The sequence below is a fragment of the Protopterus annectens genome, chromosome 10.part0 (assembly GCF_019279795.1).
Source record: "Protopterus annectens isolate FY-2018-M chromosome 10.part0, PAN1.0, whole genome shotgun sequence".
NCBI lineage: Eukaryota > Metazoa > Chordata > Ceratodontiformes > Protopteridae > Protopterus > Protopterus annectens.
The window spans coordinates 104,345,084-104,368,347 of NC_056744.1; the positions used below are offsets into that span (position 1 = coordinate 104,345,084).

The 23,264-nt window shown below is 42.1% G+C and overlaps 1 protein-coding gene across 3 annotated transcripts in view; it reads right to left on the bottom strand.

Annotated features, from left to right (window-relative positions):
- CEP131 (centrosomal protein 131) overlaps positions 1-23,264 on the bottom strand; it is a 1,433,457-nt gene that overhangs the window by 1,053,569 nt on the left and 356,624 nt on the right. For all 3 annotated transcript variants that reach the window (XM_044085078.1, XM_044085077.1, XM_044085076.1), the window contains exon 6: positions 10,289-10,402. In XM_044085078.1, the coding sequence (XP_043941013.1) occupies positions 10,289-10,402 (114 nt within the window). The remainder of the gene's footprint in view (positions 1-10,288; positions 10,403-23,264) is intronic.

Sequence of the window (23,264 nt, forward strand, 5' to 3'; positions counted from 1 at the left end):
GATTAGGCTTTGCAGATAAGTCATTATTAAAAGAGACAGAGGAGTACATGGAAAGTTTGGGAAGAGCAGTAGGAAGATGAGAGGAGAAAACAATAACAGAGAAAGAGAAAGGGGAGAGGATGATTAGAAAAGAAAGGATGATGTTTCGGCCTGATGTGATGCAAATACAGATCCAGAACTGGGTAAGAAAGTGATTAAGTGAAGTGTTTAAACAACTGAGTGCAAGATATCACTCTAATGTCCATCGGGATACTGTTCCAAGCTTTGGCTACTAAGTTTAAGTACAGATTTTTTGTTGCACATCATAAGGAGTTATTTTTTGAAGAAGCAAAGGGGGCAGTTAGATAGATTGTGATTAACAGCAGAGCTAAAAACAGGACAAGCAAAGGGGGTTGTATATCACTTTATATGTCTGGAGAAGTTCTGTATACTTGATCAGAGAGGTAGCTTCAACCAGTTTAAGGATACGAGTGCAGTGCAAGGATGGGAACGGTTTGGCCGATTTGCTGCAAACCTAGCCACTTTATTATAACATAGTTCTAGTTTTGATGTTAGACTGGCCTGTAGACTGATTAGAATGGGAGAAGCAGAGAGGAAGGAAGAAGATGATATGAGCTAGCAAGTGTAGCCCTGGAGGGGTTGGTGAGAAATTTCTTTGATCTATACAGCATTCCACGTTTTAGTACGTTTTCATGGAATTTTGAATATGTAGGGCAAATTTAAGTAATCATCAATTATCATGGCTAGCAGTTTCATACGAGAAATGACTTCTATAATAGTGCCACTTAATGATGACATTTTAAAGTTGTTTTGTTAGATGTTTGGAACCTAGGAAAGACTAAGATCATTTTTTATAATTTATTTTTTTTTTTTGGGGGGGGGGGGGGGGTTAAGGAATTGTTAGTTGACTGCCAGTTAACCAGTTTTCAATGGAGCTGAAGACATCCTGTATAACGGTATGCAGATACGGCAGACTGCTGATAAATGAGGGTGGCATCATCTGCATACTGCATCACAGAAGCATTTTGGGAAGATGTGTGATGATTTTTAATAAATATATCAAAGAGGAGAGGGTCACGGATGGAGCCTTATGGGGCCGCCAGTGTTCACGGAAAGGAAAGGAGAGAAAGCAGAGAGCCATTTAACAGACTGACATTGATTAGATAGCTAGCTAGTAAACCACCTTAAAGTTCTCCCACTGCATAACCAAGTAATTTGCAAAGTCAGCCCCAGCATGTACACAGCAGCAGCTCACTTTGGTTTGAATGTCAGTATACTGTGCAGTACTGATGAGTAGGGGAACAAGGTACAAGAGTGTAATTAAATTATCATAACTGTAGACGTTCGAATAGATCAACTGTTGCTCCACTAAGTCTTAGGACTTCTGCAAAATACCACAGTCTTTCACCATCCCCTCCCGGCAGACATCCTTGCCATTTGACATCAGAATAAAGGCATGCTGGCTGGTACCATCTTCAGAACTTTCTTGATTGAGGTACTAAAGTCTGATGTTCATGAGAAGGAGCAAGACATCCCTTGCTGACCCAAATAACAGCCACAGACAATTTGATAAGGGTTTTTGAATAGAAAGAGTACCCACCCCAACCCCAGGGCAGATGTGAAGAGGGGTAGGTGGGAGGGAAAGGGTACTGCAAAACTGATCTACTTGAAGATCTCCAATTATGGCAAGTTAACTACTGTACTATGTTGAAGGTTAGAGTCACACAGTAGGCAAACAAAGGAAGGATGAAAGAATCAAACCCTGCATCCTTGATTACAGGAAGCAGCTCACTGAGAACTCGGAGCATTAATCTACAGCACTAGCTGCCAAACATTCACACATTCCATTCTCTGATAAATCACTAAGGATTACAGTAAGTTAATAATGACAATAGAGTTATTTGCAATTTTAATGCACTGCATCTTGCAGTCAAAAGTACAGAGTTTGAACCCTTTTACTTCCATTTGCATACTATGCAACTTTGAGAAAGCTGTAATTATGGTCAAATCTGTGTCTTTGGATCCTGCATCCCACTATTCCACTTGTAACTTACAAATTAGCATTACTGTAGTGGATTAGTGCTGCTGTTTCCTCTGCCAAGAGTATGGGGTTTGAAATCTTTCCCTCCATTCTTACTTTAGTCAGACAGAAGTTAAGGCTGTAACCTGAGTTCCTATGGCGCAACTTCCACCCACATTTGCCTACTGAGTGACCTTGAGTAAATCACTTATCCAGAAAGTGCTTTGACGCAACTGGAAATTTGGGCTAGACTCCTCAATGGTCATCTGGACTGCAAGTCTAGTAGCTGCCTATAAACCACAATAGTTATGGCATAAAGGAAGGAACTTGACTGTAGTAAATGGGAGCATCATCATATGAGCCATGTTCTTTGGACGTGAACATTGGTTTGTTTGTTTTATTAAACGCTGACGGCATGTTTATTACTTAGCTGTAAATTAATTATACAGCATGAAGCCTATGAGTTTAAAGTTAAAATATTAACTATGAATACATTTTTAATTTTGTTTTTGCAGGCACGCAGGTGTAAAATGCACAGTGTTTGGGCTTCATCTGTTTGACTAGCACTTGGTGCAAAAATGTTAGGCTAAAAGTTGTTAAACAGTTTCTTTCTGTAGTACAAGGTTTGATCTGGAAGGTTCCAGCAATTTCCTTACATTAATGTGGAGAACAGCAGCATGGCATTGATACTAGCCAAACCCTAGAAGTCCAACTGTGTGAGTAAAGTTGTGGTTTATTTAGCCTGCCATGTCTCCTGCTATGCATTTTATGTGGGCAAAACTGAACGATGTTTGAGGAAAAGGACATACAAACATCTGTACCGCATTCATAGAGGTGATCCCAAAAATGTATCAAGTACAAATACAAAGACATGCAATGATTTAAAATAATATATATATATTTATGATTTTGGATATGGTTAACTCAAGTGCAAGGGGTGGCTATTGAGAGACCACATCAAACTAAAAAGAAATTTATCAGCAACTCGTATTAAACTCTGAAGTGTTACCTGGGCTAAATGAACATATTAGCATTAGCAGTATATTAAAATACATGCTACAAGGGTGTAATTGTACAGTCACTATTTTTTAGCATCTTAAGTATTTTTATACATATTTATTAAACATTTTTTTAATTCTTTACTGTTGTAAGGACTTTCTTAGATCATCTGCTTCATTTAGTACACAAGCTGGATTGCATATTGTTATTTCATTGTGATAAAGTGTCTCACTTTGGGGAAAAAAGCATTCCATAAAATAATTCTGAGTTTACATTTGGTTGTTCTAGCACCATTTAATTTACAGTGTGTTGTTATTTTCTGTTACTACTGTGGTTGGCTATTACCTGATTTCAGAATTTGTTCTGGCTCTTTCAGTGCACCAGTGAAGTTGAAGAACATGTAAAGCTTGTAGCCCAGTACAGATACTTGCAGATGGATAATTGCTTTCTACATCTAAAAAAAGACTGTCCTTTACTCACAGTGATAAAGCTCTAAAAATTTATGTTGACAGAGGAATTTTGCTGAGGATTTGTGTAGTAAAAAATATTCATTTAAATTTACAAGAAACACACCTTCTCCAATATCTATTTGCACTATAACAGCCGTCATCCTAGTAAACAGAATAACCCATTTAAGGGACAATTTGTCCATCTGTACAGACTAGTATCAGAGGATGATACATTTATGAAACAGACAAGTTGTGCCACATGATTATAGCTAGAGTATATACAAATGAGCTCCATAACTGTGCCAGGCAGGAGACTATTTGGATCAGAAAAACAAAAGTTCAATGTATACTGTGGGACAAGTGTTGTGCTCAATAATTCAAACAAAGATGGAACAACATTTGACAAAACCATGGTGCTGACCTACATGGCAGATGCACAGTAAATAATGGATAATATTACCAACAACTGGAGCATTTTTTTACATGCTGGGGGAATAAGTGAAGATCTTGGCACTTCTCCCAGCTGTGTTTATTTAGAGATCAAAAAACCTAAAGAAACATTTTGAATCTGGCCATTCTAGTTCTGAAGGTTCCTACATAAAGAGGTTTAGTACAGTTAGATGTGGTAGGTGCCATTAATGCCCTTACTTTAATATGGTAAATAATGGTACGGTATTGACACTAGCCAAGCCTTGGATAAAATGTGGTAGGAGTAAAACTTTGGTTTACTCAGTCTGCTGCATCACCAGTGATGCATGTTTATGGGTAAAATCAAAAGATGTTTGAGGGAAAATGTATACAAAAATCCGTACAGCTTTCACAGGGGTGACATCAAAAATACATTAAATAAACAAGCCAAGACATGCACTAATTAAAAAAGTCCTATTTATCATTTTGAAAATGGTTCACTCAATTGCAAGGCTCAGATGTTGGGAGATGCACACATTTTAATTACAGGGAGATTTATTGGCAACTCATGTTAAACTCTGGAATTTTACCTTGGCTGAACAAGCATATTAGTATTAGCAGCATAATAACTGTGTTGCAAGGCTGTACTTATACATTCATGGTTTTTTATACATATTTATTACACACACATACATACATACATATACATATATATCACACATACTTTTTTCATTTTCAACTGTTGTAATGTGTTTTGTTTTTTAAATCTCCACAGTTTTTTTTTTTTAGTATTTAAAATGGCTTCCATATTCCCCCCTCCCCCCCACATTCTCATAAAGTCCTCACATTGTTTGAGACAAAAGCGCTCAATAAAATATTTACAGGTTTGTTTGTTGAGTTGCAGCTCTGTTTACAGAGTTTTGTTAGGTTTGGTTAGTACTGTAGTTTATGCTATTAGCTGGAGTCAGGATTTGTCTTTGTTTTATGCTGGCTGGAGAGTAATTGTGATCCCTATCAGCCGACTTGCTCCCATGAAAATGAGTCTGCACACAATCCGAAGCCATACGATTAAGGGATGTGACTTAGCCAGAGCTAGATCCAACACTATGAAACCTAGGCAGCTGTCTAGGACCCATGCTGGCTGGGGGAGGGTCCCAGCTTTGCTACATAAACAAAATTAAAAAAATATGGTAAGCAAAAGAAAAACATGATATCCGTAAACACAGCAAGCACTAGGCTCATGTGTGAGAACTTCTTTCTGCAAGTCCTGGACACTTCCTCATTAGGACAACGTCCTAATGTCAGTGAGTGAGGGAAATTAAGAAGCTGGCAGCATCTAAAACAATGTGCGGATACAGTAATTGGATATAACAAACAGGATCTGGGGAGATGCAGTCCGGATATACAGAGCAACAGGATCAGGGTGATACAGTCAGAGCATAAAGAAGGTGTTTGACATGTGTGTGTGTGTGTGTGTGTGTGTGTGTGTGTGTGTGTGTGTGGTTTTGTGTGTGTGTGTGTGTGTGTGTGTGTGTGTGTGTGTGTGTGTGTGTGTGTGTCTGTAGTTCAGAGTACTGTTTAGTTAAGAGACTCTGCTCAGAGTCAAACTCTGAACCTTAATAATTAAGGCCAGGCAAGTGCCTTTAACTGCCATACCAACTGCCATGTCTCCTTAACCTCTATTTCTTTTGTTAATAACTGAGGATTACAGTGCGTCAATGATCAATTATCCTGCCTTGGGCTCCATCCTACCATGATCTGACTCAGTGCTTAGCGATCCCAAGCCAGTAGCAGCAGCCTCATGGGTAGGTGTGGGAGCATGCATCTATCAGGGATAAGGTGCAGGATGCCCTACTGATGAAATGCATACCTGCATCAGCCACAAGGGACTGGATTACGTACAAATGAAAATATCATTTGGTGATAACGGTGAATACTAGACCTTGCCAGTGTTTCTACATAGCTGTTAAGAGTGTTATGAGAGTTATGTACTTTGACAGATGCCACTGAAAACTTCTGACCTAAAATGTTTAGTGCTCTCAATTACCACCTACACTCAAAAATCTGTGACAAGTTGTGCAGACAAGGCACATAAACCAAATCTTCACATAAAGACCCCCACTGTGCAAATGGACTCTGTATATTGGTGATAACCCACAATATGAACACTGTAAGTCTCAATCATCTGCAGACCAAGTTACAAAGCTGCAAACACAATTCATTTTTAATTATCTATTAACCTAGTATCGTATTACCAACTTAGCAAAAGGAGAACACCAACCCTTGTCTGGGGACTGATCCAAGGACTCCCCTATTCCGTGCAGTTGGCACTACCACTGTTCCCTTTTCATACAGAGTCATTTTTACAGCCATTTTTGTTCTATTCAGAGTTATTGTTGCCAACTACTGTATATGAAGGCAGAAAAAAATGTCAGTTATAAATCACAAAGTGAGAGAATTCACATTAATAAATAACGCTAAGAAGGTTAAACATTCTAAGAATTATGTCACACTGATATCAGTCAAAAAATTATCTGCTGCTCTGGTTATTGGACAAGTTACTGTACTGAAAAATTAGACCTTTTAATGTTACAGCACTATCAAGTCTTGTGGAAAACAATAACACCCACAGTAAATAACAAGCACACATTGGAAGACTACAGAACTAGACACAACCACAATAAAAGTAGCAGACTTTGAGCTGCTGAGACTAGGGGCCTCAAAGCCAATTGAAGTTAAAAGTTATACACTGGATGAATTTTATGCCCCACAAGACAATGGGTGCAGCGGTACACAGTATATACTAGTATATACACACATGCTACCACCATAAACCCACTACAGACCCCCATGAAACTCTTATAGTTTCTTTACATCCACTGCATCAGTTTTGCAATTAGATCCGTACTAAGAAATTCCTCTCTTCTTCTGGCTCAACATTGCAGTGGGGAGGTTCCACACTAGTAGACTGGCACACAGGATTCAAATAGCAGACCCACAGCCAAAAGACTGAATAAGAGGAGAAAATAATGCATAACCAATGGCCAGTTCTTCCTTCCTCAGTGGAGGGAATGGTGAATTTGCTGTAACAGATGCCTGGATGAGTGAGTTGACAGGGGACATCGCTGTGTAAAACAGTAAATTAGACTAAAGAGGTGTTGCCAGAGAGTACACCTAAAAGCAAAAGTGTGTGCATGATAACACTTACCATGTTCATTTTATACTGGAAGACTGTCAATTCCAGGGAACAAAACAGCACATAAACAAAACTTTATTTCCCTCTTCCCCTCTCTCCCCAACCTCTTAAAATATTATGCCAATAAGCTAAACCTCCCCCTGGAAAAGAGAAGACTCTTTCTAGAGGATGATGTAAGGATCTTAAGGAAGGCTAACCAAAGATTATGGGGTTTGGGGAAGAGAGACCGCAACCCACAGCAGAAGATCCTCAAATAAAAGTAAATTCCTCTCCAGCGAAAGAGAGTGACCCTAGCAACTTTCAGTATTTACCTCCCCAGCTACCTAACTAACATTTCAGGACCATTTCTAAATCCAGCTCATCATGGTTACAGATGACATTATCCTGAATCCATATCAGCAAGCTAGACATACCAGGAATAAAGTTGGACCTACCGCAAGTGAGGGTGTGCAAACAACTCTGCATGCTGATGTCAGTGATTTTCATCAGAATGGAAGAAGCACCAAAGGCTCCAGTGACAAAAGTGACAGGACTGGCCACTCTGTGAAGACATTAGGATCAACTACACTTGGATGCTCTTAAGTGAAAAATACAAGGTTTTTGCTACACAACAAAGGGTTGGAATAGAGTTCAGTTATTTTTCAATTTGTTATGATTGTATAAAAGTACAGTACCTCCCTTTAAAAGCAAAGAGTGAAAAGGTACATATGAATTTTTCTGTCCTGTGACAGAAGTATTTCCCTGACAAAAAAAATCTAGGGGCCTGGAATTCTGACATCAAAATTAAAGCACACTAAATAAATCAGCAGTTCTAAAGTGGACAGGGATGATTTTTTTTATGTCAACAGCATGTTAACAAACCTCCATATGGCATACTATTATATACCTGAAGAATTTGCCAGTATGACCCACTTGGCTTATGAGTCCTTTCAATGGACAGTGTGTTCAACACTCCTGCAGCCCCTCAGTCCTTGCATAGACCCACTTCTGTTCTCAGTCATTATTATAACATGCTTATGGCTAGGTCTGGCACAGAGACTGGCTTGCTATGTCCCATGATTGATTCCTACACATCAGTGTGGATTTTTCTTTTTTTTTTTTGGGAGGGGGGTGTGGCAGACTCATGACACAATTATAAGAGCACTGATGACTGAAATGCCCAATTACATAGGAAACCCAGACTTGTATTGAACCTTGATACAGGAAAGGCCTTTTTTAGGGAAGACTCATCATTCTTACTTGATTTTTTTTTGTTGTTTTTTTTTTTACAAAGATGGGGGTTTCAGAAAGGGTCAGTGAATCTCTTAGAAGACATGCATAAAAACATCAGAACTAGAACTACTACTGTAGCTAGACTGTCTCATCCATTCAGGTAAATGATTAACAAGCCTGGGAGGACTCCTGTTATCTTCATGTTTGGTGTATACTTACAGCCCTTAGAAATTTCTATCAGCCAGTCACAACTTACATTGCAAAAAACAGGTGCTAAACTATCATAACGTGCTTAATTCTGTAGGACTTTGTCCAATGCAGAAATTAACTGGTATAACTTAATTTAAAGTTTTTGGTAAAATCTGTGCAATCTTGGGATATAAACTCAATAAAAATAACACAAACTGTTGCTGTCTGGAGATCTGGAGACAAATTTCACATTTTTGTCAGGTCCCAATCAGTTAAAATATCAGGCATTAGCCTGTTTGATTTACTGGGCTCAGCTGATATTAATTACTAGACTGTGAAGGTAAAACAATGTAATTTTTTCAGGTGTGGTATTACATTTTGATTTAGATCAAATCTTTCAGGTTCTGGAATTGTCTATTCACCCTCAGATTCTCTATACAGTTCAGGTCTTTTTGGATCCAGTCTTCAAATGATTATTAAATACATTAAAAATGGTGCACACAATTTATTTGGGTTGAAGACCTTTAATGATTAGGCTGGGAAAGACTACCATTTCTGAACAAGTTGGAGGATTTGATATGACTGCCCTTTGCTTGGGACTTCAACAGGTACATTTAAAGATTTATATGCAATGCATTATGGAGGCAAATGATTCCATTTGGGAAAGAATGTTGGCTTTGGTCTGATGGCATACCCCTGCAAAATGCAATCAAATGTGCTCATTTGCTTGTTCAGTTTATGGCTTGGTTTAGAACTTGAGAGAGGATTAAACAGTTGACGGTTCTAAAACTAATTAGATATGAAAAAATATAAAAATAAACTAATTTTGGAGATGGGCTAAGAATACTAATTCACTGTAATACTGGCATTTGTTCTGGAAAGAAGACAAAAGGTTAAGTTGAGTTGAACTGCAGGATATCTATGGCTTGAGTGAAGGGATTCACATGGGTTTAGTGGAAGAGGCTAAGAGGATCATTAAAATGACATAAGAAGCCAGTTATACACTAGGTATAGTTGAGCTGGCAATTAATTGACAGGAAAAGAGTCATCAATACTTGTAAAGCTTTGTTGGATTTCAAATAACCAGTGGTTGTTAATTTCAAGGAAATTTGGTCTGACCATCTAGACTTCTAAATGCCTATTTTAAGAAAGAGGACTGGGATAAGATACTCCTGTTTACCCAGCCATAAGACCATTTCAGACCTACTACATTTTTCATAACAGTGCTTGTTTATATTTTTCTCATAACCTAGACTGGCTTTAAAAAATGCTTGTTAATATGAATGATGAGTGTTGGATATGTCAAACAGGAAAAGGGGGGATTGGACTCACATACTTTGGCCTTCCTCTAAACTGGCTACATGCAAAGCAGATGTATGATCTTTGACTGATAGGGTTTTGGGGCAAAATTTCCTTTCTGCCTTGAACTTTCCTTTTTTTTTTTTGATTTATTCAATAAATGATCATTAAAAAACTCAACGACCACAATGTTTCTTTACTTGCACCTGCTATTCAATACCACTTTTTTTAGCATTTCATACCTTTCAATTTTCTTAAGATGCATTTCAATTTCTGGGAATAATCTTTTCAAGTACAATAACATATTCCTTGCAATAGAAAAATAGCTTTGAATATTTCAAAATAGTTTCAAATCTAAGGTGAAGACTTTTATTACAAATTTTACAGTATAAACAGAATGAATAGATATACTGTTTGCAGTAATACTATTACTAACTATGGCCTTGCTGCAGCTTACTTGAAAATATTGCTACATATCACAGTCGTAAAAAGAGTAATATTACCAACACCACTTACTTGAAAGAAGGTGACCGCTGATTGGAACTCTTAGGTGTACGCGTTTTTTCTGTTGTTGAGTAATTGTTATGTAGAATAGTAGTAACAGCATTACCCACAGCACCCTTGTTACTCCTGTTGGGATGAAGATAGAAACGCATTGAATACCACTGTTATAAAAATACACCTCTATCACCGAAAAGCAGTATCCATCAATCATAGCACTTTAAAAAATCACATCTGCCACAGACAACTGCTCAAATCCTGTGTTTTTCTATTTTCCAAGACGATAATGGGCAGTCTCATGGGCTTGATAGTTTCTACAGCCACAACAAATTCAACTGCATTTACTTTCCAAGGTTTTAGACTGGCATCACACAAAGTCTTGCCATGTCACCGCACTGAAAATAATATTCTTTTGTAAGTGACAACCATATAACTCACAGGCATTACTTAATTTTGTTGTAAATGCTATTTCATTTCAACAAAGCCTAGGTTTCCTCACCATCTGTCACATTCCAGCACTTGTGAAAAATTTAATTTTAGTTTTTGCTAATACATACTTAAAAATGTGAATTAAGTAAATGGACATGACGATGTATATATTCATTATTGTATAGTGTCCTGTACATCCAAGAGGTGTAGGTACTAGGCTATCGGCCCAAGGGCCTACATAAGCCTAGCCAACAAGGTTCCCTGGCTTACGCCACCCAAGAAAGTTATTTTCCTGTGCCACTGTGGAGCAGAGCCACAGAAGTGATCCCCGGGGTGTATTTCCTATTTCCCATCCACTCATCAAGATTTTTCTTGAAGAGTGCTAATGAATAACTTTGCTTGACATAGATGGGTAGCCTGTTCCAGAGTATGGGAAGTCTCCGGGACAGGAATCTATCCCTCCAGCATGCCCTGTTTATTGTGGTGACAAGGTTTAGGTCCCCAGAGCGTGTAGCTCGGCGGGATTGGGGTTTCTTTAGGTGTAGCATGTCCAAAGGCTCTGGGCTTCACATAGCTTTATATGTTAGGCAGAGATCACCTCGGAGTAGGCGATATGCTACGGAGTAAAGCTGGATTTTTTTGAGGCGGTCAGTGTAGGACATTTGTTTGAGGCCAGTAATCCTCTTTGTGAGGTGCTTCTGTGGCCTTTACAGCTGCTGCAGATGTCTTGTGAGGTACATTCCAAAAGGGGCGTTGTAATCTATAATGGGTCTAATGAGTGTCGAGTAGAGGGGAACAATGACCTCTTTTCCTGGATGAGAACCCTTTTATGCTGAGGTGTGCCACGTAGAATGACTTCCTGACTACTGTGGTGATGTGACTATCAAAGGAGAGACTACTGTCCACCTGGGTCCCAAGGTCTCTTATGACACATTCGGTTTTAAGCAGATTGCTGCCTATGTGGTAGCTCATGGGTACACAGCTTTTACCAAAGGGGATGACACTGCACTTTTTGGCATTGAGCTTAAGGCCATGGCTCTGACACCAGGCATCTGTCTCAGTGCGGCCCTTCTGTAGGATGTCCACATCATTTGGGGACTTGACTGTGGCTCCTAGTTTGCAGTCATCTGCGAACTTCATTAGCCAGAGGCCTTCTGTGTTAGCCTGTACTTCAGAGAAGTAGATACCAAACAGGAAAGGTCCCAGGACGGAACCCTGTGGTACTCCACTTGTCACTGCTTTGAGGTCAGATTTGGAGTCTGCAACTTTTACAGTGTGGGTTCTGTCAGTGAGCCAGTTGGCAACCCATCTTGTGACGTAGGGATTTATACCTAGTTTATTGAGTTTAGCTATAATTCCAGAATGGGGGATGGTGTCAAAACCCACCTTACCCTCATCTACGGCTTTAGTGACAGCCTCAAAGAAGTCTCTCAGGTTCAGGAGGCATGATCTGCCTTTTACAAACCCGAACTGGGTGGGATCCAGAGTTTGGAGGTTACCATTGTCTTTGTTTATGAGTTCCATGACAATATTTTCCATGGCCTTGCAGACCAGGCTCGTCAGGCTAATAAGTCGATAGTTCCCGGGATCAGTGGTGGCTCCCCCTTTGTGGAGTGGGATAACTGTTGCTGTGCGCCATTCAGTGGGCACAAATCCTGATGCAGGGCTATTATTGAACATGGTGCTTAAGTGGGGAGCCAGTTCGTTCTGACGTTCATGTAAAATGCAGCCTGGGATGTTGTCTGGTCTCATGGATGCTGTGTTTTTGGCTTTAGAGAATGCAGCTTTTACCTGGGTAGTTGTGATTACAGGGAGTCTGCACTCTTCCTATATAGATATGGGCCCTTTAGGGGTGAGGGGGAGGTAAAGTTAGCACTAAACCTATCTGCCAGGATGTTGGCAATATCAGTTAGTTCTGTAATTTTCGTGCCTTTCTGCTGTAACTCAGAGCAGATCTGGGTGTTGCCATCGAGATTCTTGACACAGCTATAGAATGCTTTGTGGTTGTTCTTAGAATTAGTGGCGATTTTGTTTTCGTAGCTAGCTTTGGAGGATCTTATAAGGGATCTCGGCTTCTTACTGAGGCTGACCAGGGAGCTCCTCCACTCATGGGATTTTACTCTCTTTTGCAACAGTTTCTTCCTTCTGTTGTACAGTTTGTTTATGGCAGGGGACCACCAGATTGGCTTCCTTTTTTTTAGAAAATAGTGTCTTGGTTCTGTTTGGGATAGCACGATCCATGCACTCATGTAAGTGCTTATAGAGTGCATTTGTGTAGGATTCTGCAGTTGTAACTGTATTGTCCATCTGCATGGGTGTCAAGAAGTTCACCAATTCTGTCTTAAGAAGCATGAAGTTGGCTTTGGAGAAATTTTTTACCATGGTTTCCTTAATGGGGGGTGGGGGCGGGATGTGGATATCAAGAGTGATTAGCTTATGGTCGGATCGGACCAACGAGGAGTTGACTTCAGGTGTGGAACACTGGTCACTCATGTTAGTACTGACTAGGTCTAGGACATTGTTGCCCCTGGTGGGGGTGTGGATAAGCTGATCCAGGGCATTGGAGTTTATGAATTCCAGAAAGCGTTGAGCTAAGGATGAGCTAAGGGTACATGAGTAGTTTTCCCAGTTAATGGTGGGGTAGTTGAAGTCGCCCATTATTAGGGTGTTTGGTTGAACCCTAATATATTTATTTATTTTTATTTATTTTACATTTGTTGACCGGGCTGACGTCAGGTCGTCAGTAGTATAAAGTAAGGCAGCCAATGCCATTACATCAGTTTTTCTTGTCCTATCAGGAGCCCTCAAGTGGGAGCCAGTTTCTGGTGGAAGAACCCCACCAGTAGAAAGTAAATACCCAAATGTCCCTTGTAAAGAGAGAGAGAAAGAAGAGGGGGATGGAGAGAGGGAAACCAGGACTGCAACAGTGAATACACTCGAATATCTACATTTATGGTAAGTGTACACAACTGCACTATGTTCTTCATGTTTCACTGTTGCAGTCATTACATTTGGGTTGATTCCCAAAGCTGAGGAAAAGGGTGGAGGCATTCAAGGAAACTAGGGTCTGGCTAGGATGCCCTGCAAGACTGCAGTGGCAAAGCCTGCCCTGGATTTGAAGAAGATAGGCAGGTGGTAATGTTTGGTGAAGGTGTGAACAGACGTCCAGGTGGCAACCTCCAGGATGTCCCTGGTGGGGACTCCTCTGAGGAAAGCTGCAGAGGTAGAGGCTGCTCTTGTGGAGTGAGTCCTGACCCCCTTAGGGGGAGGCTTTGCATGTTGCTTTTAACAGAAATGGATGCAGTGTGCTATCCATTTGGAAATTGTTTGTTTGGAGATGGCTTTGCCTTGCCCTCTGTCACTGCAGCAAAGCTTACCAGCAATTGATCAAACTTTCTGAAAGATTTAGTCCTGTCTAGGTAGAATCTGAGCTGTCTGTGCACATCTAGAGAGTGCAGGATCCCTTCCCCCTTGTTCTGTGAGTTAGGGAAAAAAGTGGGCGAATGAATGGTTTGGTTGAGAGCCACACTGGGCATCACTTTGGGCATGAAGGATAAGTTAGTCCTGAGGGAAATCCTGTCAGCATGGAAGACAATGAAGGGCTCCACAGCCATGAGTGCTTGTAGCTCGGAGACCTTTCTGGCTGAAGTGATGGCCAGAAGAAAAGCTGGCTTCCAGGAGAGAAATTTTAACTCTGCTGAAGATGCTGGTTCGAACAGGGGCAGGGTGAGCTTTTCCAACACAAAGTTAAGGTCCCAAGCTGGGGTAGGTGCTCTTTTGGCTGACCTCAAGTTGCTAGCCCGTCTTAGGAATTGTTTGATCAGAGGGTGTGAGAAAAGGGGCTGCTCAGTGTGGAAATGAGCAGAGATAGCAGAGGCATACATTTTAATACAGGAAAAAGAGAGACCACTATGTAGCAGGTCAGCTAAGTAATCCAGGATGAGGAGGTTGGAGGCCTGTGCCATATTGGCTCCCTTAGCCTGAATCCAGGTGCAGAATCTTTTCCATTTGTCAGCATAAGACTTTCTAGTGCTAGGGCATCTGGCCTCACGTATAACATCTAGAACCTGTTTACTGAGGTTGGCAGATTGATCAGTGGTTTGGGAATAAGGCAAGCTGTCAAACTGAGGGTCTGCAACTGGGGATGCATGAATTCTCCTTCCCTCCAGGTCAGGAGGGTTGGGGTCTGAGTGAAATGCCATGGTGGCAGTGGGGACAGGCTGAGCAGCAGTGGGTCCCGGTGCTGGTGAGGCCAGTCTGGAGCAAGAAGAATTGTCCTTGTTTTTTCCTCCCTTATTTTGAGCAGCACCCTGGGGATGAGAGGTAGGGGAGAAAAGGCATAGACCGATAGAGTGATCCAGGGGAAGGACAGGGCATCCACTTTCCAAGCCAGACAGTGATGCTCCTTGGTGCAGAACTTCCTGAGCTGATGGTTGGTGTGGGAGGCAAAGAGGTCGACCTTGGGGGTGCCCCATTTCTGAGTTATTAGGGTGACGATTCTTTTGTCTAGCTGCCACTCATGTGGGTGTAGAAGATTTCTGCTTAAGTGGTCTGCCAGAGAGTCTAGAGAACTTGGCAGGAATTGTGCTAACAGGTACAGCTGCATGGTAGAGGCTGTGTGCCAAAGGGTCATGGCCAGCCTGCACAGACGGTAGGAGTGAGTCCCTCCATGCTTGCTGATATACCACATCACAGTGGTGTTCTCTGTCTTGATCAGGAGAGCCCCTGGGTAGAGAAGGGGCCTGAAAGCTGTCAATGCGTACTGCGCAGCTAACATCTCTTTTTGGTTGATGTGCAGATGGATTTGCTGTGGGCTCCATTGGCCCTGCATGCACCTGCTGTCCAGGTGTGCACCACAGGCATAGTCTGATGCATCTGTGGTGAGGGTTTTGGTGGCAGGGGGGGGGGTGGTGAGAAAGGTAGTCCCTTGTTGTGGGAGCATGCTGCTGCAAACCAAAGAAAAATCTTTCCTGAGGCAAGGTATGATGGGTATAAGAGTTTCCAGGTCTTGAGAGTGTTGACACCAAAGGCTTTTTAGGTACCAATGAAGTTTCCTCATATGCAGTCTGGCATATGGATTGAGTAGAATGCAAGATGCCATGAACCCCCGAGCTTGCAGGATATTCCTTGCAGATAATGGAGGTCTGGTGGCTAGTTGAGAGAAGTATGCTGTCAGGTAAGTTTGCTTTTCTGGTGAAAGTAATGCCATCTGGTATGCTGTGCCTAGGCTTGCTCCCAGGAACATAATCCTTTGGGTGAGTACTAGTTTGGATTTCTTTTCGTTGACAGTGTACACTAGGGAGGTCAGTAGGGACTTTACAAAGGCCAGATGCTTGAGCAGCTTTACCTGTCTGCCTGAATTAGGCAGTCATTTAAGTATGGATAAATTTGGATATTCCTTTGTCTGCAAAAGGCAATGGCCGGAACCAGACATTTTGTGAAAACTCTGGGAGCAGTAGATAAGCCAAAGGGAAGTGCAGAGAACCTGCCCTGAGACATAGATATTTCTTGCATGATTCCCCGATAGGAATGTGGAGGTAGGCCTCTTTTAGGTCTAGGGTGGCTAGCCAAGCATCCTTGTAGAGCATGGGTAGCAGCTGCTGGAGGATGAGCATTTTGAATTTTGGTATTACCAGGAAGGTGCTTAGAATGGATAGATCGAGGATGGAGCATCAGGTGCCCTCTTTTCTGGGTACCAGAAAAAGTCTGAAGTAGAAACCTTGGCCTTTCTGTTCTGTAGGAACATGCTCTACTGCCCTCATAGAGAGCAGGGAAATGACTTGCGTTAGCGTCTCTGCCCACTGGTTTGGAGGTAGATCTGGGAACGCTTTTGGGGTTGGAAGAGTGTGGAAAGAAAATTTCTATCCCTGGGACACAATGTTGAGGACCCAGCGGTCATTGGTAATTGTGGCCCAGGTGCTTGCGTGAGAGAACAGTTTTCCTCCTAGGGATAAGTGAAGGTGGGCAGAGGGAGGGGGTGGGGGAGGAGAGTCATTTTGCATTCTTACCATGAGGGGGTGGCTTAGAACTCCCTGTTTTTGAAGTGGAGGAATTCCACTGTTTTGATCTCTGCATTTCCTGTGGCTGCTGTGTGTGGGGGGGGTCTGCTTCCATGGGGTCTGGGCTGAACTGACCTGGTGGGAGCAGGAAAGGACCAGTGCTTGGAGGGGCAATGCCTGCTGAACCTGGGTGGCTGGACCTGTAAGAAATCCTTAACTGTCTGCATAGATTTAGCTTTTTCATCCATCTTTTCGAAGACCTCCTCTGTCTTAGTGCAAAATAAGTTGTCTTTGTGCAAGGGTGCATCCAACAATTTAGATTTAACATGGTCTGGCAAGGACTGTTCCTTAAGCCATGCATGCCTTCTAAGGACAGAACCGGTATCGGCTGCCCTGCAATAAATTTTAAGGTGTCAAAACCACAGTGTAAGGTCTGTTTAGTTACTTGACTTGCAGGATGCATTAACTCTTGTAACTCTTTAGATTCTGCCTAAGCAGGAAAGGAAGACACTTTTTGTTTGAGGAGTTCCATGATATGTTGCTGAAATTTTAGCATATAGAACTGGCAATTTAGTGCTCTGATAGCAAGAGTAGCAGAGGTGAATACTTTTTCCCAATCTGTCTAGTGCTCGGGAATCCCCATCTGAGGGGTGGAATTCTTAGCAGAGGTTGCTTTAATTCCTTTAGGCCCTTGAGAAATTACCTCAGGGTCAGCAGTAGGATTTTTGAAAAGAAATTTGCGTCAGGGACTCTGTAATACCGGTCAGGTTTTCTGGGTGCAGGAGGGAGGGTGTCAGTAGTCAAACTGGATTCCAGGAAAACATCATCCACGACATCCAGGACTGGGGGAATGGCCAGGGGTCTGTGCTGTGGAAGATCTAAGAATTCCCTGAGTCTCTTTTTAGACTGAGGGTAGTCCTGACATTCTCATTGGAAATGCTCCCTTAAGGAATGAAGGGTTTCCCCAAAGGAAAAGTCCTTGGGTGGGGAGAGGCTGAAGGAATGGAGCCCTCTGCATAAAAATCCTCATAAGCAGAGAGGGGTTGCATGTCTTCATATTCAGATGCATCAGAATCATCAGACTCCTGTTCAGACAAAACTACTGGGGGACAGATCTCTTTTTCTTTTGGAAGGGGTAGTTTTGCTTCCCCTGATCAGCATGATAAGGTCTCCCGCCATTTTAAGCATTTGAGACTGAGGCAAGAAGGCAGGTGCCTGAGATTGGGTCGTCAGTTTCTTGGTTGTGGTTCGTACGCTGGGCTTTAGAAACTTGGTAGTTTTCAAAAGAACGGCAGACGCGAAAGAAGTCATTGGTTTGTATCGAGAATCGGTACTGCAAAGTACTTCCTTGGAAGCCAGTGCCTGTTCAGCGGCTCCGGACCTATCCAAGGGAGAGACAACCGCAGGATCCTAAGTTGAAGAAGAGTTTTTCGGAATACCGGACTCCGAAAGGGTCTCGGTAGTGGCCTGTGAATTCACAGAAGCAGGCATCAGGGGCTGCGAAAGCACCTCACTGAGGATCGGAGAACTGACGACTAGCTTAATGGAAGCATCGTCAGTAGGTTTGGACCTGTGCGGTCTGTCTCTGTCTTTATCCTTACATTTTTTTAGAAGATCTGCTGCCAGATGGCTTACTGTAAGCAAATATATCTAGTTACAATAAGGGCCCAATGACATATAGTTCTGCCACTGAACAAAGCACAAAAGTAACAGCGGGGGAAGTCATGGTCTGGGCCTAAGCAAATGACGCAGTAAAAATTAAAGTCTCAGTGTGGTATTTGCTTTCCACAGGTAAGACAATTGTTAACTTTTTCTAACATTGGTTAGTGCTTAGTGCAAGAAAAAAGGATCTCCAACGGGGTACTTCCCTTTAGAAGACTTCAGCTTCAATTCGGAAGATGAAACTCAAGTAGCAGCCAACTGGCACTCATGCGAACTTGCTTCTGCTTCGGGCTCTGCAGCAAGAAAGACTGATGTAATGGAGTCGGCTGCCTTACTTTATACTACTGACGACCTGACATCAGTCCTGAAGCGACAGCAACTAATGCAGAAATACTAAGCCTCTGGTATTCGGGCCGGCCAAGGGCTACCCTGGAAGGGATAACCCAAATGTGATGACTGCAACAGTGAAACACAAAGAACATCACCATTCTCCTAGGGGACTTCAACGACCCCTCCATTAACTGTGAGATGTACATATCCTCTAACACGTATGCTGAGAAATTTCTGGATTTCTTTAATATAAATGCTCTACCAGTTAGACAACACCACAACCACAACTGAAATTGATAAAACCCTGGTCATGGTCCTCCCTAATATGGGACAGCTCTGCTCTCTTAATTGCAGCTCCCTCACTGGTCAAATCAGACCTAAATCAGTCACACTCACCTTAAGACTAAAGCCAGAAGCATCTACCAATAGCTTCATATTTCAATATTATGCCAAAACTAATCTTCTGAAACTGAGTGATGACCTGGCTAAATTTAAAATGCCTTTCCAACTGAATGCCTTCATGCTTATGCAGAATCCTTTACTACCAAATTCTATGCATATGTGAATAGTAGTATAGATGCATCTTGCCCCCCTTCAAAGTAAATACAAAGGACAACCACAAAGCTTTCTTTAACTACGTTACAAACCTTAGAAACACTGCCCAGCACTGTGCAGGTTAATAGCAAATTATTTCAGATGCTATGATGCAGAGGACATGGGCGGTCACGGTGGTGCAGCAGTGTGTTGCCACCTCACAACAAGAGGTTCTCCAGTTCGATCCTCTGCTGGGGTGCCTTTTGTGCAGAGTCTGCATGTCCTCCCTGTGCTCATGTAGGTTTCTCCTGGTGCTCCGGTTTCCTCCCACAACCCAAAGACATGCTGTAGGTGGATTGGACACTCTAAATTGGCCCTAGGTATGAGTGCGTGCATGTGTGTGCCTTCTGTGAAAGGTTGGGCGCCGGGCTGGCAACTCGACACTGTAAAACTCCACTGCCAATCATGAGCGGACAGGTGATCCCCTGTGGCGACCCCTAACCGGGAAAAGCCGAAAGAAGAAGAAGATGATGCAGAGGACATAGCAAATCTACTAGTGGATAACTTCACCCCCTCTACTCTCCTACATTCCCAAATCTCATTACTTCATCTACTCCACCCCCTCAAATCTCCAATCTCCCATGAATAAGTCCTCAAGGCACTATTCAAAGTCAAAAACACTGGTTCTGTGGGGCCAAATAACTTACAGTGATACTTATTGGCCAGCCTGAAACAGGACCATTCAGGGCCCCTAAACAGGCTATCCAGTGTTCATAGGTTGGTACTAGGCTATCGGCTAGGGCCTATGCAAGCCTAGCCATAACAATTCCCTGGATATCTCTTCTCACGATATTTATTTCTCTGGACCCCTGTCTAGCAGGGCGATTGACATGATCCCCGGGGTGAATTTCCTAACTCCCATCCAATCAAGGTTCCTTTTGAAGAGGGCCAAGGAGGCACTCTGCTTGACATGTATGGGCAGTCTATTCCAGAGTATGGGGAGTCTCTGGGTCAGGAACCAATCCCTCCAGCATGTTTTGTTCATTGTGATGACAAGGTTTAGATCCCTGGAGCGTGTTGCTCTGAGGGATTGGGATTTCTTTAAGTGGAGCATGTCAAACAGCTCAGGGTTTGACATGGCCTTGTATGTTATGCAGAGATCGCCTCTGAGTAGACGATATGCCACAGAGTATAGCTGGAGTTTTTTAGACGGTCAGCATATGGCATCTGCTTTAGGCCTGTGATTCTTTTAGTGAGGTATTTCTGTGGCCTTTCCAGCTGTTGCAGATGTCTTGTGAGGTACATAACAAACAGGGCATTACACTCTATAATGGGTCTAATGAGGGATGAGTACAGTGGGATAATGACCTCCTTTTTTTGATTGGCCTGAATGGGGGTGTCAAAGGACCAGGGGAAATTATAGATCTACAAATCTGACCAGCCTCAATTATAAGACTATGAAAGGCATCATTATGGAATTAATAAATAAGGACATAGATAACGTACAAACTCTTGGCCTAAGGCCTAAGTCAGTTCAGATTTCTTATGGGCAAATCCTACCTACTCAACCTGGCTGACTTTTTAAAAAAAGATAACTAAAGCAATAGATGAGGCAAATCAGTATGCACTGCATATGTAGACCTCACAGAGGCATTTGATACCATCCCACACTCTAGTATTGTAGATGAACTATCCCAGCTAATAACTCACTCACTGGATAGCAGATTGGCTTACAAACCCAAGAAAATTATGTAGGCTGCTCCACCTCTTCCAAAAGACCAGTCACTAGCTGTATACCCCAGGGTTCAGTCCTTGGGACACTCTTATTTGACATTTGCTTCTCAGAGGTGAAAGCTACTATTAAAGGTATACAGCTGACCAAGTCTGCAGATTACTATAAACTTAGTGCCATCATAAACTCTCCAGAGGGCACCAACATCCTCCAAGAGGGCCTTTCTCAAAACAATAGCTAGTGTCAACACCATAGACTAAAGCTTAAGGACAAGAAATGTATAATAGTATCCCTGGGTAAGCCAGATGTCCCTTTTAATTATCACATTGACAGCACATCCATGAATATTGATCCAGTAGTTATGGACCTGGTAACCTATGTAGGCAAGAAATGGTCTTTCGATCATCGATGCATCAACTACTGTAAAGAGCTTTTCAACTGCACAGCTTATTACTAGGTGTATGGTGTCTACGTACAGGGATGTAATCATTCCACTGTATTCTACACTCATCAGGCCTATCATTAAATACAATGCTCCCTTCAGTATGCATTTGTCCAAAAATATAACAACTTGAACACACAATGTCTTCTTACTAAGAAAATCAAGGCCTAAATTACAAAAGTTATGCAGACTATTTCAAAGTCTTATCCATTTTCTTGGTGTCAAAACATGCAAATGATGGACAGTCTCTACCTCGTGTACACAGCCTCAACAGGCCCTATCCCCTCAAACCTACTGAACATTCACAAGTTCAATGGGAACACAATCGCCAATTAAAGAGATCTAAATATGTTTTGCAACATAAACAGAACATGTTGGACAGATAGATATGTATCACAGAGAATACCACTTCTTTGGAATGGCCTTCCTCTCCACATAAAGCAATGTAATTCTCTTACACTATCCAAACGTAATCTGGATGAATGCATGGGTAACTGTTAATTCATCCCCTAGTCTATCACCCTTGGCCCTCGTGAATGGGGCAACATGTATATGTCCTGTTAATCTCTGGGTTATTAGTACTCTGTAAAAACTAAATGAAAACTCCAGTCAAGCTGGAACTTCCAATGAGTGACCTCTCAAACCTCTTGAATCAGAGGCCCTCGGGATATATGCAAATGACCCTTATGAACTCCAGGAGAAAATATTAACAGATAAAAACTTAATGAGAAAGTACGTCTGGGCTTCTAATGATCCTCAAAAATCAACAACCTACGAAGAACCTATGAACCTATATGTGTTTCTGCTGCACAAACTCAAAGTGCGAGACAAATGTGGTACTCACAATGACTTAACATATAAAGAACAGTACACCAAAGAACTGATGACTAAAAAATTAGGATATAAACCTTAGGCTACAAAAAAGCTACTGACACAGGTAAAAAATAACTCAGAATTAAGAAAACTAAAGGAAATCTGCAACTGTGTTAAGAAATTACAATAACAGTAAATGCTCAGTGATTCATACAAGCTAAGCATCGGGGGCTATAGTTCCTAAACTTCAGTCCAACTACTAACCCCCCCTCCAGGTGAGACTGCCTTTATGAGAGGGAGAGGATACTAGACAACAGCTTCATGCCAGTATAACCCCGCCCCTGTACCTGAAATAACTGTATCTGGGTGAGTAGGGATGGTGGACTGTGGAGTAAAGTTGGAAGATGCTAGTGTCACCACACACACTCTGGCATGCAATAGTTTTTTTTTCCCTTAGGTACTACCCTCCCAACACAATGAAGCTACACCTGCCAGCAGGGTGGACAATGAGGTGTGACCTTTGAAGATATACCCACCCAGGGTATTAAAGGAAAACATTGCTCAGCCATTCTGCACACCCAGCCCCACAATAATTCTGAGCCCTGGGCTCTAACTGGGCTCAAATAATGACCTGTCTACACCAGAACAAACGTCCCGCTCGAGGCACATCTCTGCTCCCTTCCAGCCAGACCAATTAAAACCACAAAGTCACTAAAATCCATGCCTTCTGGGTTATACACAGGTCATTATCCCTATACAGCACCAAGTTGGCTAAGAGTATATTACTGTTGCAGTAGTCCTTACTACTAAGGCTTCAGTTACATGCAGGCCCACCATCTAGCCACACTTCCAGAGCTTATTAAAAGTGGATAACCAGCACCAAGAGAAGTCAGTAAGTTCCTAGTATAAATCTGGGGTCCCCCTTGCCATTTTAGCTTGTACAGAAAGGCAGCAGAATACTCACCCAATCTGCTCCTGACCATGGTGCTAAGGATCTTAACATGCCTGCACATTCTCTGAGCCAGCAACTTAGAGAAACAGGGTTTCTCC